Source organism: Tigriopus californicus, chromosome 10 (assembly GCF_007210705.1).
Source record: "Tigriopus californicus strain San Diego chromosome 10, Tcal_SD_v2.1, whole genome shotgun sequence".
NCBI lineage: Eukaryota > Metazoa > Arthropoda > Copepoda > Harpacticoida > Harpacticidae > Tigriopus > Tigriopus californicus.
In genome coordinates this window covers 8,278,485-8,302,735 of record NC_081449.1, presented here as the reverse complement: position 1 = coordinate 8,302,735, position 24,251 = coordinate 8,278,485, and the positions used below count along the sequence as shown (strand labels likewise).

General features: G+C 43.4%; 7 protein-coding genes and 1 long non-coding RNA gene across 12 annotated transcripts in view; 4 read left to right on the top strand and 4 right to left on the bottom strand.

Annotated features, from left to right (window-relative positions):
- LOC131889481 (phospholipase B1, membrane-associated-like) overlaps positions 1-5,340 on the top strand; it is a 15,540-nt gene extending 10,200 nt beyond the window's left edge. The window contains exons 3-5 of the mRNA XM_059238586.1: positions 948-1,367; positions 1,443-1,760; positions 5,081-5,340. Of these exons, the coding sequence (XP_059094569.1) occupies positions 948-1,367; positions 1,443-1,760; positions 5,081-5,340 (998 nt within the window). The remainder of the gene's footprint in view (positions 1-947; positions 1,368-1,442; positions 1,761-5,080) is intronic.
- A 1,914-nt stretch (positions 5,341-7,254) lies between these two features.
- LOC131889055 (corticotropin-releasing factor receptor 2-like) lies at positions 7,255-13,206 on the top strand. Of its 2 annotated transcripts, none has more exons than XM_059238047.1 (10): positions 7,255-8,032; positions 8,207-8,376; positions 8,472-8,578; positions 8,652-8,743; positions 8,833-8,959; positions 10,397-10,620; positions 10,829-10,954; positions 11,154-11,331; positions 12,576-12,853; positions 12,939-13,206. In XM_059238047.1, the coding sequence occupies exons 1-10, from the start codon at positions 7,884-7,886 to the stop codon at positions 13,018-13,020; spliced, it is 1,533 nt and encodes a 510-aa protein (XP_059094030.1). In that variant the 5' UTR covers positions 7,255-7,883; the 3' UTR covers positions 13,021-13,206. The 2 variants fall into 2 exon arrangements, with proteins under 2 accessions (XP_059094030.1, XP_059094029.1); XM_059238046.1 differs by having other exon boundaries at positions 7,262-8,032; positions 12,576-12,833.
- Positions 13,207-15,378: 2,172 nt separating this feature from the next.
- On the bottom strand, positions 15,379-16,206 carry LOC131889052 (single-strand selective monofunctional uracil DNA glycosylase-like). Of its 2 annotated transcripts, XM_059238044.1 has the most exons (2): positions 15,589-16,206; positions 15,379-15,532 (listed from the first exon to the last, which is right to left on the bottom strand). In XM_059238044.1, the coding sequence occupies exons 1-2, from the start codon at positions 16,204-16,206 to the stop codon at positions 15,473-15,475; spliced, it is 678 nt and encodes a 225-aa protein (XP_059094027.1). In that variant the 3' UTR covers positions 15,379-15,472. The 2 variants fall into 2 exon arrangements, with proteins under 2 accessions (XP_059094027.1, XP_059094026.1); XM_059238043.1 differs by having other exon boundaries at positions 15,379-16,206.
- LOC131889051 (zinc finger protein 628-like) lies at positions 16,155-17,935 on the bottom strand. Of its 3 annotated transcripts, none has more exons than XM_059238042.1 (3): positions 17,112-17,935; positions 16,541-16,821; positions 16,155-16,292 (listed from the first exon to the last, which is right to left on the bottom strand). In XM_059238042.1, the coding sequence occupies exons 1-2, from the start codon at positions 17,808-17,810 to the stop codon at positions 16,552-16,554; spliced, it is 969 nt and encodes a 322-aa protein (XP_059094025.1). In that variant the 5' UTR covers positions 17,811-17,935; the 3' UTR covers positions 16,155-16,292; positions 16,541-16,551. The 3 variants fall into 3 exon arrangements, 2 of the variants coding, with proteins under 2 accessions (XP_059094025.1, XP_059094023.1); XR_009374169.1 differs by having other exon boundaries at positions 16,243-16,381; positions 16,463-16,821; XM_059238040.1 differs by lacking the exon at positions 16,155-16,292 and having other exon boundaries at positions 16,389-16,821; positions 17,112-17,934.
- Positions 17,936-18,005: 70 nt separating this feature from the next.
- Positions 18,006-19,797, top strand: LOC131889050 (U4/U6.U5 tri-snRNP-associated protein 2-like). The gene is made up of 2 exons (XM_059238039.1): positions 18,006-19,544; positions 19,614-19,797. Exons 1-2 carry the CDS (start codon positions 18,107-18,109, stop codon positions 19,781-19,783), a joined length of 1,608 nt encoding a protein of 535 aa, XP_059094022.1. The 5' UTR covers positions 18,006-18,106; the 3' UTR covers positions 19,784-19,797.
- Positions 19,588-19,934, bottom strand: LOC131889054 (uncharacterized). Its single transcript, XR_009374170.1, has 2 exons — positions 19,795-19,934; positions 19,588-19,723 (listed from the first exon to the last, which is right to left on the bottom strand). It is a non-coding gene; the product is annotated as an uncharacterized LOC131889054 (long non-coding RNA).
- Positions 19,935-20,032: 98 nt separating this feature from the next.
- LOC131889475 (uncharacterized) lies at positions 20,033-21,266 on the bottom strand. Its single transcript, XM_059238581.1, has 2 exons — positions 20,420-21,266; positions 20,033-20,352 (listed from the first exon to the last, which is right to left on the bottom strand). The coding sequence occupies exons 1-2, from the start codon at positions 21,213-21,215 to the stop codon at positions 20,033-20,035; spliced, it is 1,116 nt and encodes a 371-aa protein (XP_059094564.1). The 5' UTR covers positions 21,216-21,266.
- A 329-nt stretch (positions 21,267-21,595) lies between these two features.
- LOC131889049 (serine/threonine-protein kinase PLK4-like) lies at positions 21,596-24,151 on the top strand. The gene has a single exon (XM_059238038.1). The coding sequence runs from the start codon at positions 21,828-21,830 to the stop codon at positions 24,003-24,005; it is 2,178 nt and encodes a 725-aa protein (XP_059094021.1). The 5' UTR covers positions 21,596-21,827; the 3' UTR covers positions 24,006-24,151.
- Positions 24,152-24,251: the final 100 nt, after the last annotated feature.

Genomic DNA, 24,251 nt, shown 5'->3' with positions numbered 1-24,251 from the left:
TCATGTAATTCCAGATTTCTGCCTTCGGTTTGGTCGGTTCTTAAGGATTTTGCAGTTCTTGTATGAAGTTTCCCATTTACCAATGCTTCAAGGATAAACACCAAAAGGCTTACGCACCTTCCTAGGCCTCTAGCCGGCCTTCAGTAGGCCCTTAGTCTTGGTTCTGTCCTCAAGATTGCGCTCAGTCGAAATTTCGAACATTGTTTTTGGTTGCCAATCGCCTTTAGGCTCAAATTAGATCATTTGTGATATGGCATTATGCTTTCAACAGTTTCTCTTAACAAAAGCCTGGGTTTCAATGTGAAACAAATCTTTTAGCGGGAAGTAACCTTGTCAAAAAGACCTGAGGAGGGAGGCCCTTAATTTCTTTACACCTGTAAGGAGAAGCAAATTGAACAATGGATGAGTCCGAGAAAGAGTAGAGTTGGACTTCATTGTTCGAACTAGCCTGGATTCTCGAGGGCTTGAAGGTGCTCACAAAATTCACATTAAGCCTCTACGGTCTCTAGAATTGATCCTAAATCCTGGGTTGGGACAAAAAAGTTGACTAGAAAGTGATATCACAGTGAGTATGACTAATATTGTTCAATGCACATGAACAAAGTGAAGAGGGGAATTGCAGACAGTACAAAAAAGGTGGGTAGAGGTAACTGATGAAAATCTTGGTTATTGCAGTAGAATGAGTGCTCAATTCTTTTAATTGCATCGTTTATGTCGAAAAAAGTACCCAATTCACGGTAACTCTTAGATGTTTTGATCTTTACCTCAATGGTTCACTTTTACCCATTTGAATTGTACTGGAATTACTGTCCATTTTTTAACTCGAATTTATGCAATTCTTTCACCGCCGACCTGAAAAAAAATATTGAGAACATTGACACTACATTGAAATCAAAAGCTTCAAGAAAAAGTGAAAGTCATTGAGGTGCAAGTTCTTTTTCTTGTAGGGGGTATTGGCACTTGGAGACACTATCTGACAATCCCGAATATTCTGAAGCAATTCAATCCTTACTTATATGGATTTTCCACCGGAATCACCAAAGTGGGCCGACAAAGGCCAGAGGATGATAAGAAAGTGGCATTCAACTTGGCAATATCGGGCTCTGAGAGCGACGACGTGATAAAACAAGCCCATCGGCTGGTGGAGAAAATGTTCAATGATCCCAAAATTAATGCTCACAAGGATTGGAAGATGATTACCATATTCATCGGTCACAACGATATTTGCGGCCACGCTTGTGAAGGGTTCAAGTTCTACGAAGACAAAGAAGTCTCCTTCAAGAGCTTTCGGAGGAACATGCAAAGGGTTCTAGATATTCTGCACAAGGATCTACCCCGAACATTTGTAAATCTTATCCCTGCCGGAAGTGAGTTGTCAAAAACAGTTATGTTTCAAGTAACTTTGATGCTCACGACTACTCAAGTATTGATTTTTCTGTCAGATTTAGGGGAATTCCTCGATATCGGAAGCAAGCCCTTAGCTTGCCAGGCTATTCATCAATTCATTTGCCCCTGTCTTTTCGACGACAAGTTTACTTCGACCTTGTCTCGTTTCCGACTCCGGACCTTCTTGCAGAGCTATTTATGGGCAATTCAAGACCTCGTGTCCAGTGGCCGATATGATACGAGGGAGGATTTCACCGTGGTCATTCAACCTGCCACTGTCAACGCCAAGATTCCCCGAACGCGCAGAAACGATGTGGACTTGAACTATCTGGCTCCAGATTGCTTTCATTGGTCTCAGAAGCTTCATTCAAATGGTAATCAGCATCTGATATGAAAAGTGTCCTTAAACATTGGTGTCCAGTAGATCGTAAAAGTAATGGAACACACACACAAACAATCCAATAAGGATTCAAGGTAGCTTAAAAACTTGAGTACTTAACATCACTAATCCCATAGCCCATATTTGTCATCTAATCTACATAGGCAGGAAACTGTTGTACGTACGATTGAGCATGGTTGTTAGTTCATAAGAGCGGTCAAGTGCACCAAAAAATATCGAGGTTGCGCGGAAATTGAGCGAAATATAATACTGCTCAAATCCATATTACTTTAAGTAGCCCAAAGGTAGATCTGATTAAGGACCTTCATTAGACTACTGAAATCTACCCATTAGCAGGGCAGTAGTAAGATATTACAAGTAACAAAATTACAGAAATTCGTTCCTTTCTTCAAAAAGGAACTGTAATCCCATTACATTTTAAAATGGTACCCAAAAATTCTAAAAAAAATATTCGTTACTGTATTGAATTTAAATTTTCATAGAACCTAAAGAAAAAAGCTCAAGGCTGAAAATTGGGTTTGGTGTAAACAACTATCAATGTGTTAGTGGTTTCAAGTATTGTCATATTTGCATTGCTTTATTGTTTATATCTCATCATTCAAATTCTGTTGAACTAAAAGACCTATTCCAGAGTGAAAACTTCCCTTTGGCTTGAGAATGTTGTAGCACATTTCCCAACTCTCCCCATATCTGTCGCTTGATATCCGTTTGATATCCTCCGTCTGGGGAGGGGCAAATGGATTGGATGGCTCAAAAGTGTAAGCCTTGACATTCACTACAATTGATTCTGAATTCTGGTCGAGGAAAAAGCTCATGGATACTTTTGAAGATGTATTGTAAAAGACACCTTTTGCACCTCCGTTAAATACTGCATATTGCATTGTCCCAATCTTCTTAGTTTGTTGCAATGTTGTTCTCTAATTCTCACACTATTCCTACTTGCAAGCTTTTCCTAAAAATGCAAACAGAATCTCAATACCTTACACACAAAAGAGCAAATATAAAAACATTTGCATTTTAGCCCATGTCTCTTCATCCTGAGAGATATCTAAAATAAAGCACCCAGAGGAACCAAATTTGATCTAAAATGTTGCATGGTTTAGGCTATCAATTTGGGGGTCCAGGTTGGGAGACAAAATCACGGCTTTTTGATTTCAAAGACTTTGAAATAATGAAATAGAATCTCAATACCTTACGCTCAAAAGAGCAAACGTAAAGAGCACCTTTGGTAATTGCTTCTTTTCTTTTTACGTGTCTTTTTTGCTTTTAAACAGTCTTATATCTTTGCGTTTTAGATTTTTCTTTTTTCCAGCGAAAATGAATCATTTGATGCTCGCAAAATAACTTTTTAATGACTATTGGGACCTCAAAAATATTTTTTTGTCCGAGTCCTAATCATTAGAGTAACATGTTGGCATGAAAACTGCAAATTTTAGGATTGCTTGAAGCAAAAACATAACCATTGATTCAGCAAAGTATGGTCTCGATGCGGCAAAAAACCCGAAATATTGGTTATCTAAGATTTCAGTAAATTGTAACGAGTAACGCCATTACATTTTTTGGCAAGTAACGGTTGTGTAACGAATTACTCTTTTGGAGCAAAGTAATTGTAACTGTAATGAGGAGCGACTAACGCTCTGACCATTAATATAGTATTAAAACCGCTTATGATCCTTCCCGTGCCGAGGTATCCATCCTGCGCAGCACCCGTGGGCCGGAGGTGGGGCTGGGGCGAGTCTGGCAAAAGACTCGGGCCCGCAGAGGATTCAAATCTTTTACTGCAGAGTCAGGTCTAACAAAAGGATTCGTCTTGCGAAATTCAAGGAAAAAATAATATTTTTATGGCGGACGCAAGGTCCGCCATGTCAATAGCTGGATTCTTGGACACGGTCGTCTCGTCTCGTCTCGTCTCACCCGGCTCACCACGGTGGTCAAAAAAGCTTATCAGATATTGAGAGAAATGCGCATATCCATCTCAACAGTCTTCTTCCTTACAAAAACCATAAGAAGTTATTTTGACGTGATTGATTTATTGAAGTTTGGCTCAAATTTGTCGCGCATATGGCTATTAGTTAACAAGATTTGCTTGGATATTTCTGTTTGAATTCAAAAAGGCTTTTGAACCACTGTGGCAGTCGTCTCAATGGTGAAACGAGAGGGGTAAGCTGATCAACGAAGAATCCAGCTAATGAGTCGAGAGATGGTAGTTGACTTCTTTATTAACAAGAGTTCCTAGCTATACATACATATCACAGAGAACACTTATGACTTGATCCAGCAATATTTAGAAGTGTCTTAAATGTTATCTGTACGGCATTAAGTATTAGAATGAGGGGTCAGCATTTACAGATTCGTGGAAAAAATGAGGGAGTCAGCTCGTACCAAGGAACGGTTCCTAGCAATAATTTGAATCGTCCCTAGAGTGTGTCATTGTACGAATTGTTTTGGATTAGATTGAATATTTATGCCGGTCAAGGATGCGGACATGGCTAGTTGATGTGGCGGGGCGAGTTGAAGAGGCATGGGCAGGCCGACGAGGCGTGTCCACATCAACTAGCCTTGTCTACGTTCCAAGCTATATATATCACAGTGAGTGGGAAGAAGCGAGAGGATGGGGCGAGCAGGAGTTTTTGAATTTCATTCCAGCCAATCGAGTTGTTCTTGGATAGTTAAAAAAATCGTGCAAACTAGATGGGCAAAATGTCTGCCCAAAACACTTGAAAGGAGGAGCGGCTAATCCTCATAACACGAGCACATTGGATGGTGACTGCCAAAGCGTGTTAGTTTTAGATCTTGTATATGTTCAAATAGCACTGCATTGAACAAGTTTGAAGATGGTGCTTATTGAAGTGTCGTGAAATTGGATATAGTTAAGAGACTCGGCTACGCTGTGAAATAGATAAATATACGTAGATGCGGAAACATATCGTTTTATGCAACGACGATTAGTAATAGGCTTAAAGAGTGTACTAACAATCTGAAATTCTTTGGCTCAATCCCAGTTTTTAAATCGATTGCTCCTTGACCATTCCTGCATTGCTGTTTTGAGACACTTTCCTTGTGCTCAATCTACTGCGTACGTATTGGCTTGTTGTGACAAAACATGAAAGGGTCGGTCGGTCAAAAGGCGACGCCACGTAAGAGCACATTCCAAGTGAATTCACATGAACGTAAGTCAAACGGTGGCCTACATGGTCGATCTAGAGATTTAAAGAGCATTCTTGGCAAGGTTCTCGCATTTGAACGAGCCACACGATGATCAAATGCGTCTCTTATTGTTTTCTTTTATTTCAGCCGCCCGGGCTCTGTGGAACAACCTTTTAGAACCAATCGGAATGAAGAGCACTGATTTCGTGAAAGATTCCGTAGCCTTTTTATGTCCCACCGAGGAGTTCCCTTACTTGGCAACCTCCCAAAACAATGCCTATTCAGGAGGATCAGATGAATCCCATCCGGTGGAACAATTGTCAAACGACTTTGTCGAGATGATGTCGCAACGTGAAAATCAAAACAGAGCGGCCAGATGCCCTTTGTACAGCAGATGCCCTTTGTAGTTAAGCCCAAAATTGTCCGTCTTCGAGATTGATGAACTCAAAAATGTGCTTGAGGGCTATTATAATTGCTACTGCCATGACCATGACGCAATAAAAGTTGAACGAACTCTAACCTATTTGTTGTGTTTTGTATCACGAAGCTGTCTTCTACTTCCTTGTGCCTTCCCGCCCTTCACACTCATTTCCGCGGACACCTCCAATGAAACGAATATAGAATTGAATCTGCAACATAATGAATGAAGGCAAAGAGACAATCTCAGTAGATCGTAGCCACCGATATGCTAATATAAGGATAAATGGAGCGGAAGACCCAGCAAAAGTCATGGCTTTTGATTGATGATGTGTGTACAGTGTGTGGAGAAGCGACTTATCGCCTCTTCATAATCGTAGTTTTGCTTGCCGGACGCTTTGGCCACATGAGAGAAGAAGCGATTTGAAAGTAAGCCAAATTCCATAGCGTTTTTCGAAGTTGGTCAATATTGGTCAAAATGGCATCCAAGTCTGATATGGGAAGAATAGCAGTGTCTGAGATGTACCCTAAATCATGGTCAAGGCCCCTTGAGGCAATGGGTTGGTGGGCCAAAACCTTTTCATTAGTCAACTCACTCAGGTTTCTTCAAGGAGAGAGGATTGGAGCAATGAATCACCTCTGACTAGAGATGCTTAATTTCTGTTTAGATTTCAAAACTTCGTCGTCCTTTGCATCTGGGCAAGGAATAAGACCTCACATGGAGCATTTTTTCAATCAGTGATAGACAGAGGGGAGAGGGGGAGCGAGCGAGTGAATGAGTGAGATTGTGTTGATTTTGGATTTTGGAACTCTAAGAGCTTTAGGGAACGACTTCTTCTTCTTTAAGTTGGTCTTTGGTCTGCTATTAAGTGCAGACCACAAGTCGAGGAGTGTTTGTTCTCTGTTTGGCCAAGAATCTGTAGGTGTTTGATAATTTGCTGATCAGTTCCTTGCCCAATGGTCCATGTCAACTTTGAGCATGCCCCATTATTCCTCAGATCTCAAACACAATCTTGTTAACTAAAAAGCTTTATTGTGAAAGAGCCAGACAAGTTTGTTCGATCCACATACTTCCACACCCCAGAGCACATACGAGCATTTTTGAAGGCAAGGCCAAAAGGCTAACAAAAGAACCACATGGCATTGATTTTATACAAAATGTACGCACTCGCAATGATGTACAATGGTAGCACGCTTTTTCTTATTGAAATACATATGTTGACAGCCTCGCCCCGGATTTGAGAAGTGGGCGGGGGAACCTGTTTCATTTGAGTTTGAGACGACTGGCCTGGTTGACAAATATGGAAACCTTCAGTGCACATCTGAGCATGATTTGCCCGTCAAAGCCTGGAAGATTTGAACAGATAATGTATTGAAGACATGTTATGTTACGTGCTTGTTTGCTCGGGGCTATCGCGATTCGACATCAAAACTGTTTAGGATACTGACGGACTTCAATTTCGAATGAGTTCAATGCCAGGTATGAGAAAGAAACACGAAGGCCTTCGCAAGATCAGCTTATCAGGTTTGTCAGGGCGCTCTCATTGTTGTTGCCCAAGGCCTACTCTTAAGATATGTTTCAGGACGCATGCAATTTAAAAAATGAAAAAAGAGAATAACGAGTCGGGTCTGTCCATAACAAAGAAAGGATCCAGAGCGGCATCATTCCAACGAATTCTTGATCACCTGTGCCATATTTATTCCACATCTAAGGCATCCAAAACCACATGGACACCAGGACATTACTTTTGTCACCTTAAAGGATCCTTAGTTGTCTGTCGCTTTTTTTCGAGTGGTCGAACTCAGATCTTTTGACATGCAGTAGATAGAGCAAAGTTCGACAGAGGTAGCTTATACTGTATGGACTACATACTGAGAATACCGATAAGTCCGAGTTGTTGAAAATCTTGGGGATTTTTTGGGAACAAAAAATCGGTGCCTTTGTGTTACACTCGAGGTGTCATCGAGCGATCCCGAGAGAGGAGGGAGAAAAGAAGAGACGACGATGCTTTGAGGCCTCGATTCTTCGATGCTCAGCTAACGGCAAGCCCAGCTTTTGGCAGGGAACGTCGCTCATTGTCGATTCGAGTGATGTGCCAGGCACTAACCGCGGACTACCTCCTGTCTGGGCCTACTCCTGCTGTGGATGAATGTATGTGTAATTTCATCTCTTTCTTCGACTGGGGCCACCCCTGTCCATAGCTGAAGCATGTGAGACTTGTGAGTCCAAGTCAAGAGAATCCTGTTGCCACCAAGAAGGAAGCGGAGGAGGGGGCGCATCTCGAAGAAGACGGACGGACGGCTCTTCGATCGATCCACGTCCGAGATCCACGAACCTTCCTTGTTTTTAGTTCGTTAGTGGTGTTAATAAAAACGAATCGCCAGCCGGTGCAGCCCATTTTTAGTCCCGTGTTTAGTCAAAATTAGGCTCGGAATCAATCAAGCAATCATCCATCCATCCATTTGTTCATCAATTGACCGCCATTCAGTCATCTGTGAAATCATCTCATTTTCAGGCCACGGCCGATTGAAGATGCCCCGATTTCTGATTAGACTCCGTCCTCGTGGACAAGAACAATTGATTGCTGATGAGGATCCCGGAGACTTTTGGAGGAAAATCTACTCGTTTCTCGAGACGGAGAATGCTTTCGATTTTTCCAAACATCAAACCGAAGTTCACAGGTAAGGAGGAACGGGTATCTCATGATGCATTATCATGACATTTTTCGAGTAGATGGGAATAATCATGATGCAACGAAAAAGGCCAATGATAGTACACAACTTATGGTACGAATTATAGAAGCGATGGTTTCTTTTGATGAAAACCACGTGCGAGTCAAGTTGGTCTGATTCCAGTGAAAGTGTACAGAATCTGCATGATTGCTTGGCCAAACTCATCCGAACTGATCCAGATCGAGAAGACTGGTGTCCCATGGCCTTTGATTCCTGGACATGTTGGAATGCTACTCCACCAGATGAGGATCTAGCCGTCAATTGCCCGAAAGTCTTGGGATACAACGTTTTCAGTGAGCATTCATTCTACCCTAACAAAAAAGAACACAAAGAGTCCCCCAAACTGTATGAGTTAGTTGCCCATGACCAAAGTTGAATTTGTTTCAAGATCACGCTTATCGCTATTGTGAGCCCAATGGCACTTGGCTTATGAGCTCTACATCCAACAAGTCTTGGTCGGATTACTCCGAATGCGTGGACATGTCAGAAGGATTGGTCAGTTTCGAATTGTATTCCCACTTCAAAACCCAACATCATCTATAAAAGCACATTTTGCTATTTGTTTTAGTTTCATCGAGGCATTGTGATCTTTTCCATCATTGGGACGATTCTCTCCTTGCTTGCTTTGGTGACAGCATTGTGCATTTTTCAAAGTCTAGGGTAAGTGAAGCTCTGGGAGATTGCGGTAAAAAAGAGGTAAAAATACAACATTGTCAAAAACTAACAGCTCAGACTTTACTGAGGAACAGATCGCTCAACTGTGGACGCATCCAGATTCACAAAAGCCTCTTCGTCGCTCTCACCCTCACCAATATTCTGTGGTTGCGATGGTATTTTGAGACGTTGTTCCAGCCCTCTATCGGCAGTGAAAATCCGGTGAGTTAAGAAAGCAAGCCATACCCACATTGGGCTTATTTCATTTTCCTGTCTTCGCTTTTGGGGCCGATCAAATACTTTGTTCAAACATGAATCATTGGAATATGAATATGTTGAGCATTAACTACTCCGATTCGAATCAATGTATTGAGTCCTTCTTCTTGTGAATTTGGCCCCTAGTCTCTGTTATTACATCTTTCAAATTTCAGCTCAATCGAACAACTGGATTATGGAAGTCATGCTTTCCCAAAGCACAGTACATAAAAAGACACACAGTGAATGATTCAGCCCTCTTCTGGCAATCAATTTCAATCATCTTAAGTGGATTTATGCAGTGAGCTTTGAGCGAGCACAATTTTTGATCCAGTCATTCGAGCGATTTCAGCGTCTAATAATACTGGTATACGCTAAACCTTTCAAGACCACAAGAAGGGTATCAATTTAGCCAAGCTTTTGGAAGCCAAATAAAGCGATGTTGATGAAATACTAAGGAAGACTGTTATGGCTCCAACAGAAGCCAAGAAAAACCTCAGGCAAACCAGATCTTCCAAGTCAAGCCAAAAAAACAATGTATTCTGTACGTGTCAATGAAATCTACTTAGAATTTATTGTGGGGACACATTGACAAGAGCTTTGAAATATTGAGCTCTTTTAGAGTCTTATCCTCGAGTTTAAGGCCGTCTTGTTTGAACCTATTCATCAGACAGCAGGTTAGGTCTATAAACAAGTCATAAAAACAACGACTCGAGTTTCACGAAGTCTTTTGGCCGCTAAATTACAAATTCCGACTCAATTCTTACGAGCAAAACCTTCTCAAAGCCAAAAGTGGTTAGAAAATGACTCGCGAGTCTTCTGCAATGCAAGGCTGATTCTCAAGCCTGTGTCAAGACCCAATTAGTTCGAGCATTCTTAGGGCAGCTTCACACTAGGATGGAAAGCCGAGATTGAATCCGATTTGAGGATTGGAGTAGGGCTAGTACTGGGGCGAGCTTTTGGTGTATGAGTCTTTTTGTTCGACCTGAGTACAGTGAAAGTCTCGAGTCCTCTAATGGAATCGCCCCCAGCACTAGTCCCACGTCCATCCTCAAACCGGATTCAATTTCGGTTTTCTATCCTAGTGTAAAGTCGGCCTTACTCTTCCATTTGTAATGGAGGTTGTCGCTCGCATGAAGGGAGTGCTAATTTTAGTTCAAAATTTGAGTTTGCAGCGTCGACCAGCTAAAGATTCAAAACGAATATCAAAATAATGTGCACAATATTTAGTACAAATGAAGACTCGAATCCTTCTCAACTCGAGAAAAATCCCAAAATGCTGCCAATTTTACGAGTCATCCTGTACCGGCTTACACTTTTAAGACGAGTGAGTGAGGGTGCTCTGCGAAATTAAGCGCATCTGATGGCAAAATGAAACCCAGCATCCTCTCTCTGTTGGTCTAGATATGGTGCCGAATCCTCCATGTGGTAATGATGTACTTCACGGTGAGCTCGTACACGTGGGTCCTCTGTGAGGGCCTCTACTTACAGCTCATGCTCACCACACGAGGACAGTTGAACGAAACCAAGTTCAAGATTGGTCTCTTCATCTTCGGATGGTTCTCTCCCGTATTCATCCTGGTTCCATACACTCTTTTCCGTCAATCCATACCCGAGGAGGATCTGAAGTAAGTGGTGGCCAATTCAGTAGTTCAGTTGGTTCTATCAAAAGCTTCGACGTAGTGAGAGTGAGCTAGTTATTTTATGGGGTCTCAATTTTGGCACGAAATCAAAATTTCAGATAAAAGCCATGCCGTTGGTATTCAGGTCTTGCTGATATCGAGATTTCACGCACAGATTCTCACGGACAAGGAGTAATATCTTGTTTTTCTTTAGCTGTTGGATGGACTTTGGGAGCTCACAATGGTTTTTATCAATTCCAGTTGGCCTGATTCTCTTAGCCAACGTATGCATCCTCATCAATGTTATAATTGTGCTACGAAAAAAGCTCAAGGCGGGTGGGTAAGTACAATGAGCTATCACATCAATTGATTAGAAACCTGTTGAAAGAACGAGCTCACTTGTTGGATCCAATTAATAAGTTTGATCCGAGCGTTATCTTGGGAGGCCTAATGAGAGAGACGTCCAAGAAGGATAAGCATTAGAACTACATTTAAAAGAGCTCGCCTTGAGCATACAAACGGTATATGGCCATTTTTAGGTCTCACTTGGTGCGAATCAATTCCAATCCGGCTGTCACGTTGAAGTCTGCCAAAGCGGCATTTCTTCTCATTCCCATTTTGGGTCTTCAATTCCTTGTCTTGCCCGTTCGACCAGAGGAGCATTCCCCGTTATCGAGGCTCTACGATGTGATTTCTGCATTTTTGTCCTCCTATCAGGCAAGTGAATGAACGATAAGCAACTATCAGTGATGACGAACTTCCTAAGCTGGTCTCAAAATGAGTGGCTCTTTGGTGGAGTGAACAGGGGGTTTACTATGTACATACATACGTACTTACATTTACTTAAGAGCACTCACTTTGATCATGACTTGGGGCAATTTGAAAATGGTTCTACCTTCGTCTCGACATTTTTACGGGGGTTTAGTTGAGTGGCCTAGTATAGTCAAAATGTATATGCTCTCCATTATGTGTGGCAGACTACTCAGACTTGACCCTAATCAAAGCGGATACGAAAATAAGGCACATTGTCGACGTCGAAAATACAGGAGCAAGACATTTAATGAGTTATTTCACGACACTTCAAGGAGGATTTTTCTAAAGCAATAAACCAACAGTAAAGACGGACCTTTTCTCATCTTCTTCGTAGTGAAAGAAATCTTCCATCTTTTTTCGTGCTTCATTGCTTTCGTTTTCAATTGGTTTGGATCCAGAGTCTCTGATTTTCCGACTCAATTTTATTTTTTGGGAAAGCGAGGAAAGATCGGGTATTTCAGGGTATTTCCGGAAGATATCCCAAAAAGAAAGTACAGTATAAATCCTCCAATTTCCTCTTTTTTAAATCGAAACGGACGCAATGCGCACAAATGATTTTGAGTTATAATAATTGAACATTTGTGCTTTTTAAAAGCGTGTTTAAAGCTTACTGAACTTTACTTTTATTAGGTGGCCTTATTCATGTGAGAAAAGAGAAATTCTTCAATAAAACTCATCTGGGGATTATTTTAGACATCAAGTGGACTTTAGAAAGGTAGTACAGAGCAAGATTTATAATCAGTATTTCTTTAGCTGTACTAATTAATAATTCTAATTTCACTTTGAAATTTTAGATAGTCTCGAGAAATTCTCGGGTAACCCATCTTTCGCGATAAAATTTCTCGCTTCAAATTTGGCACTATTTGTTGGCAAGTGTATCTCGTTCTTGCTTTCCCAAGAACAAAACTCTGCTTGTATCCAGTGTTCCAACCCAACCTAAATCTTGTCACCAACCCCTTCCGCTCCACTTTCAGTCTCAGCTCGGTGAATAAAGCGTCAATTGTTCTCATTTGAAACGCCAAATCACCGGGGGATCCTTTAAATTGATCTTGGCCGATGACTGGCACTAGACAAAGCTAGCGAGTAGTCGAGATGATCTTTTTATTCGATATCTATTTATTCGGGAGTATGAATGAACTTCGTTGCAGGGCGTGATCATTTCCCTCCTCTTCTGCTTCTTAAATGGAGAGGTCTCCAAGGCCCTCTCTCGCAAGTGGATGCACTTCAAACTTGGCCCACATTCCCGGGTGTTTTCTCAAGTTGAGAACGCCGGCTTATACTTCAGAGATCTGAGCTTCGAGCCTCGACGACGACGACGATCCGATCCGAATCTCACTAAATTACTCAACTCCTCCGGAAAGCATAGTGACGAAAGATGCGAGTGCAACAGAGCCAATGTCGATCACGTAATGCGATGTTCCATCATGTAGAGTAGATACCTGCATACCTGTACCTGTGCCATGTCCCAAGGAAATAGGGCATCATCTAAATCGTTATTCTTTCTGTTCTAGAACTTCATCATCGTTCCTTCGTCCAAGCAATGCCCTATTCACAGGTACAGTGGGGAGAAAAGACGCCATTCCTGTGAATTGATCCCGTTGACAGACTCAAAGCCGAAGAATCAAAAGAAGGAAGCGTTTCTACCTTAACAGAAACACCCTTTAAGTAAATCGTACGATTTTCATAACTAGCAAAACCTTACCAGACGATAGTACAAACGTGATTTCAGTTATGGACAAACCAATGGCAAAATAATAAAACATTGTGTATGTGTAGGCATATGGGATCACTTGCACTGCGGGGAGGGAAATCCCATTACGCAATGTATTGAAATATCTTACTAAATTGTGACCGTGGTCTAGGAATTTAGGCCATTTAGATCAAATGACCTGTCCTGAACAGCAGATATCGCTTGGGTTCTGAGCATAGATGACACTGTAGATGTCACTGATGAAATTGAAAACAAAAATGAAAAAGACGATGAAATTTGGTGCAATTTGGAACGAAATGACTGCAATGGAGGGACTTTTTTGAATAATAAAGCTGTTTTAGTAATGTTCAGGTGCTGATGAACATCATTAACTTCAATCATGAGGGATAAAATGAAGCAAATATTACTAGCCTTTTTGATTTGTCTTACTAGTTTTCTTCTAGTTTTTCTAATATCGTTAGCACTATCATACTTCTAAACTTAAACGTCCGATACATCAAACCACACGATTCAAAGGATTCACGATACTTGTATGCGCTAAGGTCATCCTATTCACAACTAAGGGCTTGGAGGTGAGCGCAACCATCTTTTACTGACCAAAAGACATTTGTCGTTGATCTAGCCTACAACCAGTTTACAACCCTCAGAACCTCAAGTAAATCCGTTATTGGGCTCCAGAAAAGAGCGGGAATAAAGCTATATGAATTCTACAAGCAAACATTCCGCCTCAAGGAGTCACCCAACCCCGTATGGTATCAGAAAAAAAATCCCTCTCTCTGCGGCCGATTACGTTGATATGATGGAATATTGTTACTTGGATGCTAAAAGGGGCAGTGGAGCAAGGCCGATCGTGTCTATTCAAGCAAGACGGGGCCCTAGTCCATACAACTAAAAAGCAAAGGCTTATTTAAGGCCGTAAATAACGCATTTTTGGTCGACTAATTTTCTTTATCTGGCAGTATCGTAATACTCAATTTGGCCGCGAATCACAGCCACAGTCCGCAAAACAAAATTCTATATCGAGAAAGCCATGATGGCCACACTCACCCAAACCTTTGGAGGCCTGAGCCCAGTTTTTTAAAACCAAGGAGTGAATTTTAGATAGAGAAACTTATGTAGTATAGTACGACTTTTTCTCTCTCTTAATCCTCAACAGTTGCTCCGTTTTCCGTCATAGTCTGGAGACATGTATTAATGCCAAGAGCAGGACAATACAACAACTTCAGTTCATTTATGTCACAACCGTTCCAAAATTACATTTTGAGTAAATTGGTTGTTAATTGACAAAGATATGAGCATTTCAAACGTTTTGGTCCTGAAATCCCGCTCTTTTTGACGCACGGGTTAAATTTTTAATGGAAATTTTTAATGAATGAAACCTGCCACACATCTTTACCTCCACCATCTACGTACATGTGGAGTGGAATTTCATTCCTGTTATGTGAATACTACCCTCAGCGACCGAGGAGTAGATCTGATCAAAAGCCTTTGCTAGACTACTTTAACCTTGACCACTCCTAATACAAAAAAAATCTTTTATCATCAGCATGAGAAGAGATACTGACATTAGCACTAAGCTTCAGAAGTGGAGCAAAAGAGATGATGAAAAGACCCGGGGACCACCCGATTTGACATTATGTACGTCAATAAGGTATCCTTCGACTTTTTGCTTTCTACCACGGATGAAACTTCTCAACCAATCGAAAACCTTGCCTTGGATCCCAATCTAATGGATCTTGTTTAGCAAAAGGCCATGATCTATTTGATCAAAAGCCTTGGCAAAATTAATAAAGACAACATGAACTGACTCGTGACTCGCTAGTTCCTCATTCTGTTCTACAGTATATGGCAACAATCAGTTGGGTAATTGTGCTAATTTTTACTGACAAAGAGGAATAACTTCATGGACTTCAAGAAATTCTACAAGTTTGAACTTCATGATCTTATCAATCACCTCGGCAATGTTCGATCTGAGAGAGATCGGCCCATAATTATTTGAGAGCGACTTATCTCCTCCCTTCAAAATTGGAACAACATAGGCTGGCTTCAACGAAAAAGGGAAACTTGCCCTGATCCAAGATGCAACGCATCAAGTGAGAGAAAACAGGAATCACAACCAACCTATGAGCATCTCCTAAATAACCGAAATAACTCAAAGTTCTTGGTGGCCTTTAAAGCATCTATATCTGTGACTACTAGATCATCAAACTTGGCATTAGATTTTAGGAGTGATGGTGGCATAATGAATGAAGGGTTTTTGTATTTGTTCGGGTATTTGTTTCAAAGATGGATCAACTTATGTTGGTAGTTTTTATGACGTCCAAAACGTTCATATCACCGAGCTGTCGAAGAGCGAGTTCTTGCCAATTCCGGTTGGCAGTGGCACTGGCAGGGCTAGGATGATTAAGAAATTTAACCAATATTTCAGAGTTAGCCATCGATTTTAGCACCAATTTAGCTCGGGCCTCCGCAAAGCGACCAATCCCTATAATGGTTTTGACTTCCAACATTTCAATCACTTGCGATAGGGCTTCGTCACACAGTTGAAAAATCCTTCCTTTGTAGGCTGCTGCCATGTCAACCGGTGTCAGGTTCTTTCCTGTATCGGTCATGAAAGCCACTGGGCACAAATTGTACACACCGCACGAGGAAAAGAAGTTTTCAGGTGTTCCATACAAGTGCTTTATCAAGGACCAAAACCTTTGCCCACTGACTTCTCGTTTTTGGCACGCAAATCCTTCAATTAATCGTTTCGGATGCTCCTTGCTCGGCTTCTTGGTCGGGCCAGTGATGTTCAGAAAGTCTTTGACCATGGTTACTTCTCCAAATGGCACTCCCGTTTGCGACATGCCCCATGGACCTGGGTTCATACCCAAGAAGAGAACCTTTTTTGTTGAATTCATGTATCGCTTCAAAAACATCTCATGGGGTATGCGAGCATAGTCAATGGGGTTGTACATGTAGACGACACGTTCGTCCAGAGAACATCGCTCTATATCTCGAGCAAGTTGTTCTTCAATTTGTAAGATTTGCTGGGCCACATCGGGCTTCTCTGGTATTAGTGCCATTCTCAAGCCACTGGATTGAGCCGATGGTTCGAAGGTCCAGCAGACACTGGGCTAGATTGGAGTGAGATATCACAGTGTGCCAAAGCCTAATAAATATAATGCACCACTTCAAACAAGACATTTGAGAGTCTGTCGATTAGATGGGCAACCACCAAACGGTTGCCAAAACACGGAACTTGAAACAGAAAATTTAAATTTCTTTGTCTAGAAACGTGCCATTCACTCAAAACGGCGAATGCCATCATCACTAATTCACCATGAATAAGGCTCCGGGACACCGTGGTATTATCGACTTTTCGGGTAGGTCGTGTTCGGAACGGCAAAATGTCCTCACCTAAACCTCGTTCAGGTATCGCCGTCGTCGCATTTCCTTCCACATTCGACCTCTGCCGCCTTCAAATCCGAGTCGTGCTTCTTCTTGACATGTAGGGCTAAATTATCTTTTCTGTTACACCGATAGGGGCATAAGGGACATCGGTAAGGTTTTTCGCCACTGTGGACCAGCTCATGATTGTTCAGTCGAAACTTGCTGTTAAATTGCTTGTCACAAATCCCGCAACGGTACCGAAAATTGCCGCTACACCGCCTTTGACAGTTGTTCCACAAATCATTATCCTAAAAAGAACAATGGAGTTGAAGTCAATCATGTTATAACTCAATTGCAAGTAAAGCCTTAACATATGTTTCCAAGATGGCCACAAGTTTGAATTGGTCCACCACGATTAGGTGTATGCAAAGAACCGCGAATCGGAAGTTGGAACGGGTAAGTCAAAACTGGAATGCATTACACCAATGGCGCTGAGACTCAACTTCCCTGATCACTCCGAGGAACTGTCTGGTGTCTCACCTTTTTTAGAACCTTGAAAAAACAAAAAAAAAACCACAGGATTGAAGATAAAACTCACGCGATAGGTTTTGCCACATATAGAACAACAATAGGGTCGTTCTCCGCTATGTATCCGACTGTGTTTGACTAGGGCGTTTTGTGTCTTGTAGACCTTCTGACAATGGGGACATTCCAATCGCCTGAGGCGCTCACCATGATGGACAAGCTTCACATGCAGACTCAAAGACTTCTTCTTCATCATTTTCCCGCAGAGGTAGCATTGTGAGCGATCGGCAGGAAGCTGTCCCCGATGCGTGGGTAGGGCTTCTTCATCGTCCTCGCTTCCGAAATCTTCTTTGTCCACTTCTTCTCGCGTGGCATCCGTAATAGAAACAGCCAAGTTGGCGGGGGCGGGGGTGGGGGTAGGGGTGGCGGTCGAATGGGATGGGCATTCCGCTTTGGGTGGAAAGAGTAATTGCCACAAGAGACCAAGCTCCTGGGCTCTGTGGCATGACAGATCTTGACGCCACTCCCACATTGATGATCCTTCCGTGGCGGTCCAAATCTCCCAGAAGGTGATGCTTCTCTGGGTGATAAGCAACAACCGGGGGTGATTGAGACAGGACAACCCGTTGGAACGGGTGGGAAACCCACGTAATCGAGGGCTAACTTCCAGGCCTTCTTCCAATGGGTTGAATGCGTTGGCCACAACCTGAACGACCATTTCGGGTAACTCCTTTTCTAGGATAGCCTTCGTGGCCAGCAAAGAGTGGCTCATAATGATCCGAGCGAGATCTCATCCACCGTACACAACCTTTCCGGCTTTTGGGTCGGGTTTGGCAGGTTTACCCCTAAGTTTGCCCTTGGTCTTTGGTGACTGGGTTTGCTCTTCCCCGAAAATGTCAACAAATCCGTTTTTTGGATTGGAAATGAGTTAAGCGTGTGCACATTAGCCACCCTGAAGCTATCAGATTGGTGGTTGTTTTCATTTTTAGAGCACGGGTGATTCCTCTATCCACTCCATGCTCTCTCCCGACAACCTGATTTTGAATTAACGGAAGGTTTCTTTCTATCATGGCCAAAACTCGAGGAGAAGCCCAAGAGTCGACGGGAATTGACGAGCAGGGGTCTAAGATGGCCTTGAAACGTCGCCAAGATGCTTTAGACCATGACAAGTACGATGAAGATGATGCCATGGCCAACGTCGGGTCGGAAGCGAAGAGGCGTGAACTTGCCAATGCATCCAAGTCCGTGGAATGCCCGTACTTGGACACGATCGATCGAAACGTGCTGGACTTTGATTTCGAAAAGCTGTGCTCGGTGAGCTTGTCCCGCATCAATGTGTATGCTTGCCTGGTTTGCGGCAAGTACTTTCAAGGCCGAGGACAGAACACTCACGCTTACACGCATTCAGTCAGTGACGGTCATCGCGTGTTTCTAAATCTCGAGACCAAGAAGTTCTATTGTCTCCCGGATAACTACGAGATTATCGATCCTTCCCTCTCGGATATCTTGTATGTTCTCGATCCCATTTTTAGCCCGGACATGATTCGACAGATCGAGACCACGTCCAAAGAGGTCAGAGCCTTAGGTGGCATGCGCTATTTACCAGGAGTGGTGGGTCTGAATAACATCAAAGCCAATGATTACTGCAATGCCGTGCTCCAGGCCATGTCTCATGTGGGTCCCATCCGAAAATATTTCCTGGATCGAAATAATTACAAGGATATCAAAAGGCCTCCAGGTGATTTGAGTGCCATTTTAGTTCAACGCTTTGGCGAGCTGATCCGGAAGCTTTGGAACCCCCGAAATTTCAAGGCCCATGTTAGCCCTCATGAAATGCTTCAGGCGGTCGTGTTGTGCTCCAAGAAGAAGTTCCAGATCACGGCACAGGGGGATGCCGAACAGTTCCTTACATGGCTTCTGAATGCTCTTCACATGGCCTTAGGGGGAACGAAAAAGGCGCAGTCAAGTATTATCTACAAGGCTTTTCGCGGGGAAATGCGGATTCACACCAAAAAAATTCTTCCCACCGATGTGGACGAGTCGAAGCGTGAGGAGATGCTCACTTTGGATGAGTTCCAATGGAAAACCACAGAGAGCCCTTTTCTGCATTTGACTTTAGAACTGCCTCCACCCCCTTTGTTCAAAGACGAGATTCAGGAAAATATAATTCCTCAAGTGAGCTTGTTCAATGTGTTGGCCAAGTTCAACGGTATGACTGAAAAGGAGTACAATACCTACAAAGACAATTTCCTCAAGAAATTTGAAATTATCAAGTTACCGCCGTTTCTAATCTTATATTTTAAACGATTTACGAAGAACACGTTTTTCCTGGAAAAGAATCCGACAATCGTGAATTTCCCCATCAAGTCGGTTGAGTTTGGAGATCTGGTTGCACCGGAGTTCAAGCATCTATACCCCGACAACGCCGCGTATGATCTGGTCGCAAATATCGTACACGAAGGACCACCCAAAGGGGGCATCTACAAGGCCCACATTCTTCATGAAGGTGTGTTGAAACATATTTTTTTTTTGTTTTTTTACCAAGCATATACTCTTTAATTCTGTATTTTGATAGGTTCTGGAAAATGGTTTGAAATGGAAGATCTTCATACAGGAGCAGCTCTACCCGAAGTTCTTCCTTTGTCGGAGGCCTATATTCAAATTTATAAGCGCATAAATGAGCCCCTAAAAGATGGGAAAAAGTCCGTACAAACAAAAGGAAAAGAAGGAACTATGAATAAATAATTGATTCCTACCAGCGTCTCATGATTCATGATTGAATTGAAGCCACCGGCTCCTTAAGGATCTTGGCTTTGCGTTTAGCTTGAACAGCAGAGGCAGTGTTCTTACTTGATCGGGGAGTCCGTTTGCTCTTTTGAAGCTCATTCAATTCCAAATGCTGGATTGCACCAGATTCGTGAACGGATGGGTCAAAGCAGAGATCGAGACTTAATTGGTTTAAGGCGCTTTCCACTTGGATATTCGCTTCAAGTTCTACTTTGACATCCGCCTTGGCCGTACGGATGGGTCAAAGCAGAGATCGAGACTTAATTGGTTTAAGGCGCTTTCCACTTGGATATTCGCTTCAAGTTCTACTTTGGGAGCACGCAAGGGCAACTCCACGAGTAAATCACGTGAAACTAGAGCCTTCAATATCAGGACTTGTCCCATGGTAGGAAAGAGGGCAAAAACACCTGGATTTGCCCGTGATCTAACCAGCATAACAGTATCTTCTCGAGCCAAGAACTGGCAAAGAGTCGCAAACTCATTGGGACATGAGCCGTTGGCCCCTGTCATCACAAACGTTCGCGGACCTGTTCAAAAATTAGATTAATCTCATTATAAATGGCCGATAATGCATGAGATCACTATCCAACTAACTCATGATTAGAGATTGACAAATGCCTGATTGCTTTACGAGTCTACAAGCCTCCAATCGGAGAATCGACTGCTTTGCCCGCATCTTCATCGAGACGTCGGCCATGGAGAGACACATATCAAAGGGGAGGGATAATGGATTCAAATGTCGCTCTTGTAGAAGACCTCTTATCACTAACGACGACTGGCCCGATACTCCAGTTGTGGGTGGCAATGTCAGTTGGCAAGCAATCTTATCCTCCCGACAAAAGAAGGTCAGCATTTTTTGACGAATAGCTTCTGCTGTCAATGGATTTTCGGTCCAATCTGATGAGATCAATTGAGACAAGCTCCACGAGCTTGTCTTGCTAATTGGGCATACTACCACTTTTATCTGGCCGGCGAAAGTATGGTCATCAATGACATCCACCTCATCGCAGGTCCAAATCAAAAGATGAGTAACGCCCTCACGTTGAGCCTGATTGAGAGCCAACCTCCAATCAGGTTGGTAGTGAGGATCAATCCATGGACAGGGGAATCCAGACCATTTCCGTTCCAACCTCTCGAGAACACGGTGCCAATCTCGCCCTCCCAAGTCATTCAGGTGAGCCCATGGGATGAGATCACGCCAACCGGAAGTCTCCCTGGGATCCATGATTCCCACTCGGATGTCATGCCGATGAGTGCGGGGTAGACACTTCTGGATTTTCCCCTTATAAATCAAGAGTGACTCCTTTAGAACTTGAACCCATCGATAATACACAACTTCTGACGGGATGATACGAATATCCAACAAGATCTCAACACGCCTACTCATCATGTCTTGAATACGGTGACCGTAATGGTAAATTCGACTTCCGGATTCCGTAGTTTCTTTCTACTAGTTGAATGGGGTCTACTTTCAGATTTCTGATTAACTATTCAGTGTCACCATATAAGCAAAACTTCAAATGGAAAAATGTGACAAATATGGTGACCCTTACGCTAGGATGTCTCAGTTACTTTGGTTTTTGGTGTATTAGTTTGAAACATATGCCTATGTGAATATATCTGTAATCATATTTTTTCCTGCTTGGCTTCCCGGGCGTGAGCTATTTCGATTTTCCGATTGGCGTTTTCTTGAGTGGTTGTTGGGTGGTGGCCCTGTTGGTGAGGAAAAGCGCGCTCAAGGCTCTTCCTCATATCTGATTGGTTCTTCATGCGCAAGTGTGTTGACGGTGTTGACGTTCAAACAAATCAAATTCCGATGACACACAAATAAAGCAGGTCGTTCGTTCCTACTGCTCCCATTTCTCCGTGGATCCGTCCCAAGATGTGGATGGCCAGGCGTGTGCCACCGCAATGGACACGAATGTACGTCTCAGACGCCCATCGACGTTCCAATTGAGGCGTGGGTGGTCGATTCGAAAAGTAGGCGGGCCATTGGAGCAGCATGGAGGAATCCGAGGTCCTACGCGATGGCAAAAGTGGCAATGCCTATCGAATCGTAGATTTCTTGGGCGAGGGCGGTTTTGGCACGGTCTTTAAATGCGTGTGCTTGCACGATCCGTGGATGGACCATGTCGTGGCCATCAAACGCTTGGACAAGGCTCGCCTCAGTCGGGTCAATCTCCGGGCGCGGGTGGTCGAGGAGGTGCGGGTCCACGCCCGATTGGATCATCCCTCGATCTTGGGGCTGGAACACGTCTACGAGGATGAGGCCCACATCAATTTAGTGTTGGAGTATTGCTCGGGGGGCGATCTAACCCGAGCTCTGAAGAGTCGAGGCCGATTCCATGAGGAGGAAGCGAGAAATATGATTGCCCAAGTGGCCGAAGGCCTCAACTATCTCCACAAGCACAATATCTTGCACCGAGATATTACCATGTCGAATATCATGATCACCGAGTCTGGACGTTATAAGATCGGGGATTTTGGCCTGGCCAAGTCCTTAGCGACGCCCACCGAGACACACCGAACCTTGTGTGGCACACCCAACGCCATCTCCCCCGAAGTAGCACTAAAGCGACCGTACGGCCTTATGGCTGATGTTTGGGGATTGGGTGTCATTTTGTATACAGTTCTCGTGGGGAAATCGCCTTTTGATGACGGGAGAGTGAAATCAACCTTGCAAAAGGTGATCCATCAGAATCCCGAATTTCCACCGGATCTTTCGCCTAATGCGGTCCACCTCATTACCGGTATGCTTCAAAAGGACGAATGTAAGCGCTTGAGCTTATCCCAAGTGCTTCAACATCCGTTCCTGGCTGTCAATCCGAATTCGTTGTGCTCCAGTCTCACCGGAGATAGTGGGATTGGCACCACCACGCTCACCAATACCACTAACCAGAGCCAGAGCGTGAACAAAAAATGGCCGGATATTCGTCAACCTCTGCTTGGACATTTATCAGAAGTGGTGGAAGATGTCCATACGATGGGATCATCGCGTTACATATCGAGGCCAAAGAGTGCCACTCCTAGTCTACCCTCACAAACGGCGCCTGGGCCCCTTCAGACTGGGCCCAGAGCCGCCATGCCGTATCCTTCGCTCGTCAAGCCCAGGAGTGTTTCCACGGAAAATGTGACATTCCAATCATGTCGTCCGACAAGCCCTCTTACCTCATCTTCATCCAATTCTAAGCCATCCCAACCACTATGTCCCCCGCTGTGCAGTGTCAGACTTCGACCTAGTCGGACGGTTCAGACGGTTAAGCCCGGTGTAACTGGTAGCATCCTAGGCGATGGAAGGGCACAGTTTCATTTTGAGCTCACGAAGAAATCCGGTCAAAGGGTACGGGAAAAAGTGACTGTGTCGAGGGACGGGTTGTCCATAGAAGTGGAGCGTGATATGGGCTCAACGGACTTGGACGTTCAAGAGTACAAACATTACACGCTTCCCCGAAGTTATTGGCTCAAGTATAATCTCATTTGTCGGTTTGTGCAATGCCTTCGAGAGACCACTCCCAAAATTACCCTTTATGTAGATAGCGCTCAATGTTACCTCATGGAGAACCTTCCCACGCCGAATTTCGAAGTCTTGTTCGACGACGGACCTAAGATCACGTACTCCGCCAAGAGTGGAACGATTACCTTCACTTACAACAAGCAAGAAGAGACATTTTCGTATCCGTTGACCAAATCGATCACGGAGGATAGATTGCGTTACCTTCGTTGCTTTGAGGAATGGCATTCTCAATGCAAAACGCTAGAAAAGATGCTGTCTGATTGTGCCAAAGACTTAAGCGCCGTTTTCCCAGCCACATTTGGTCGCCGAAGTAAGAGCACTTCATCCTCGCCTTTAACAAATAATCGCCAAAACAAAGAAAAATCTATGCACTTGGGTCACAGTGCATATTCCACCTCAATGATCTCCAACAACTTTTCACCCTCTTCGGTTCAGCCCGACCAGAGTCGAATATCCTGCATTTCTAAGCAATCCTCTGGTCGAGGCACATTTCGAGAGTACCGCTTTTCAGATGGAACTCTTCTGCAAATTCCCAAGGATAGTAGGGACGAGATCTGTTACTATATGAACTCTTTTGGTCAATGGGAGAACAATGAGAATGGTCCGTCCTCCGAAATGAAGCTGAAACTTATTCAAGCTATGCGAAATACAAGATCAATGAGGTGACATTTGCTCACTCCTAGCAATGCCAAATTTTCTATGTTTTATGGTTGAAATAGAAAGCTTCCAGCTGAACAAGTCATCCTATCGCAGATCAATGTCAGAATAGTGTTTTCGATTTTCATCAATTGTCTACGTTTTCCTCTTCAGAATGTTCTGCGCAGACTACATTGCTTCCTTTTTCTTCCACGGTGCTCTGAGTTGGGGAAATTTTCACATGACCCCAGCCCAACTCTCTTCTGTCTTATCTCC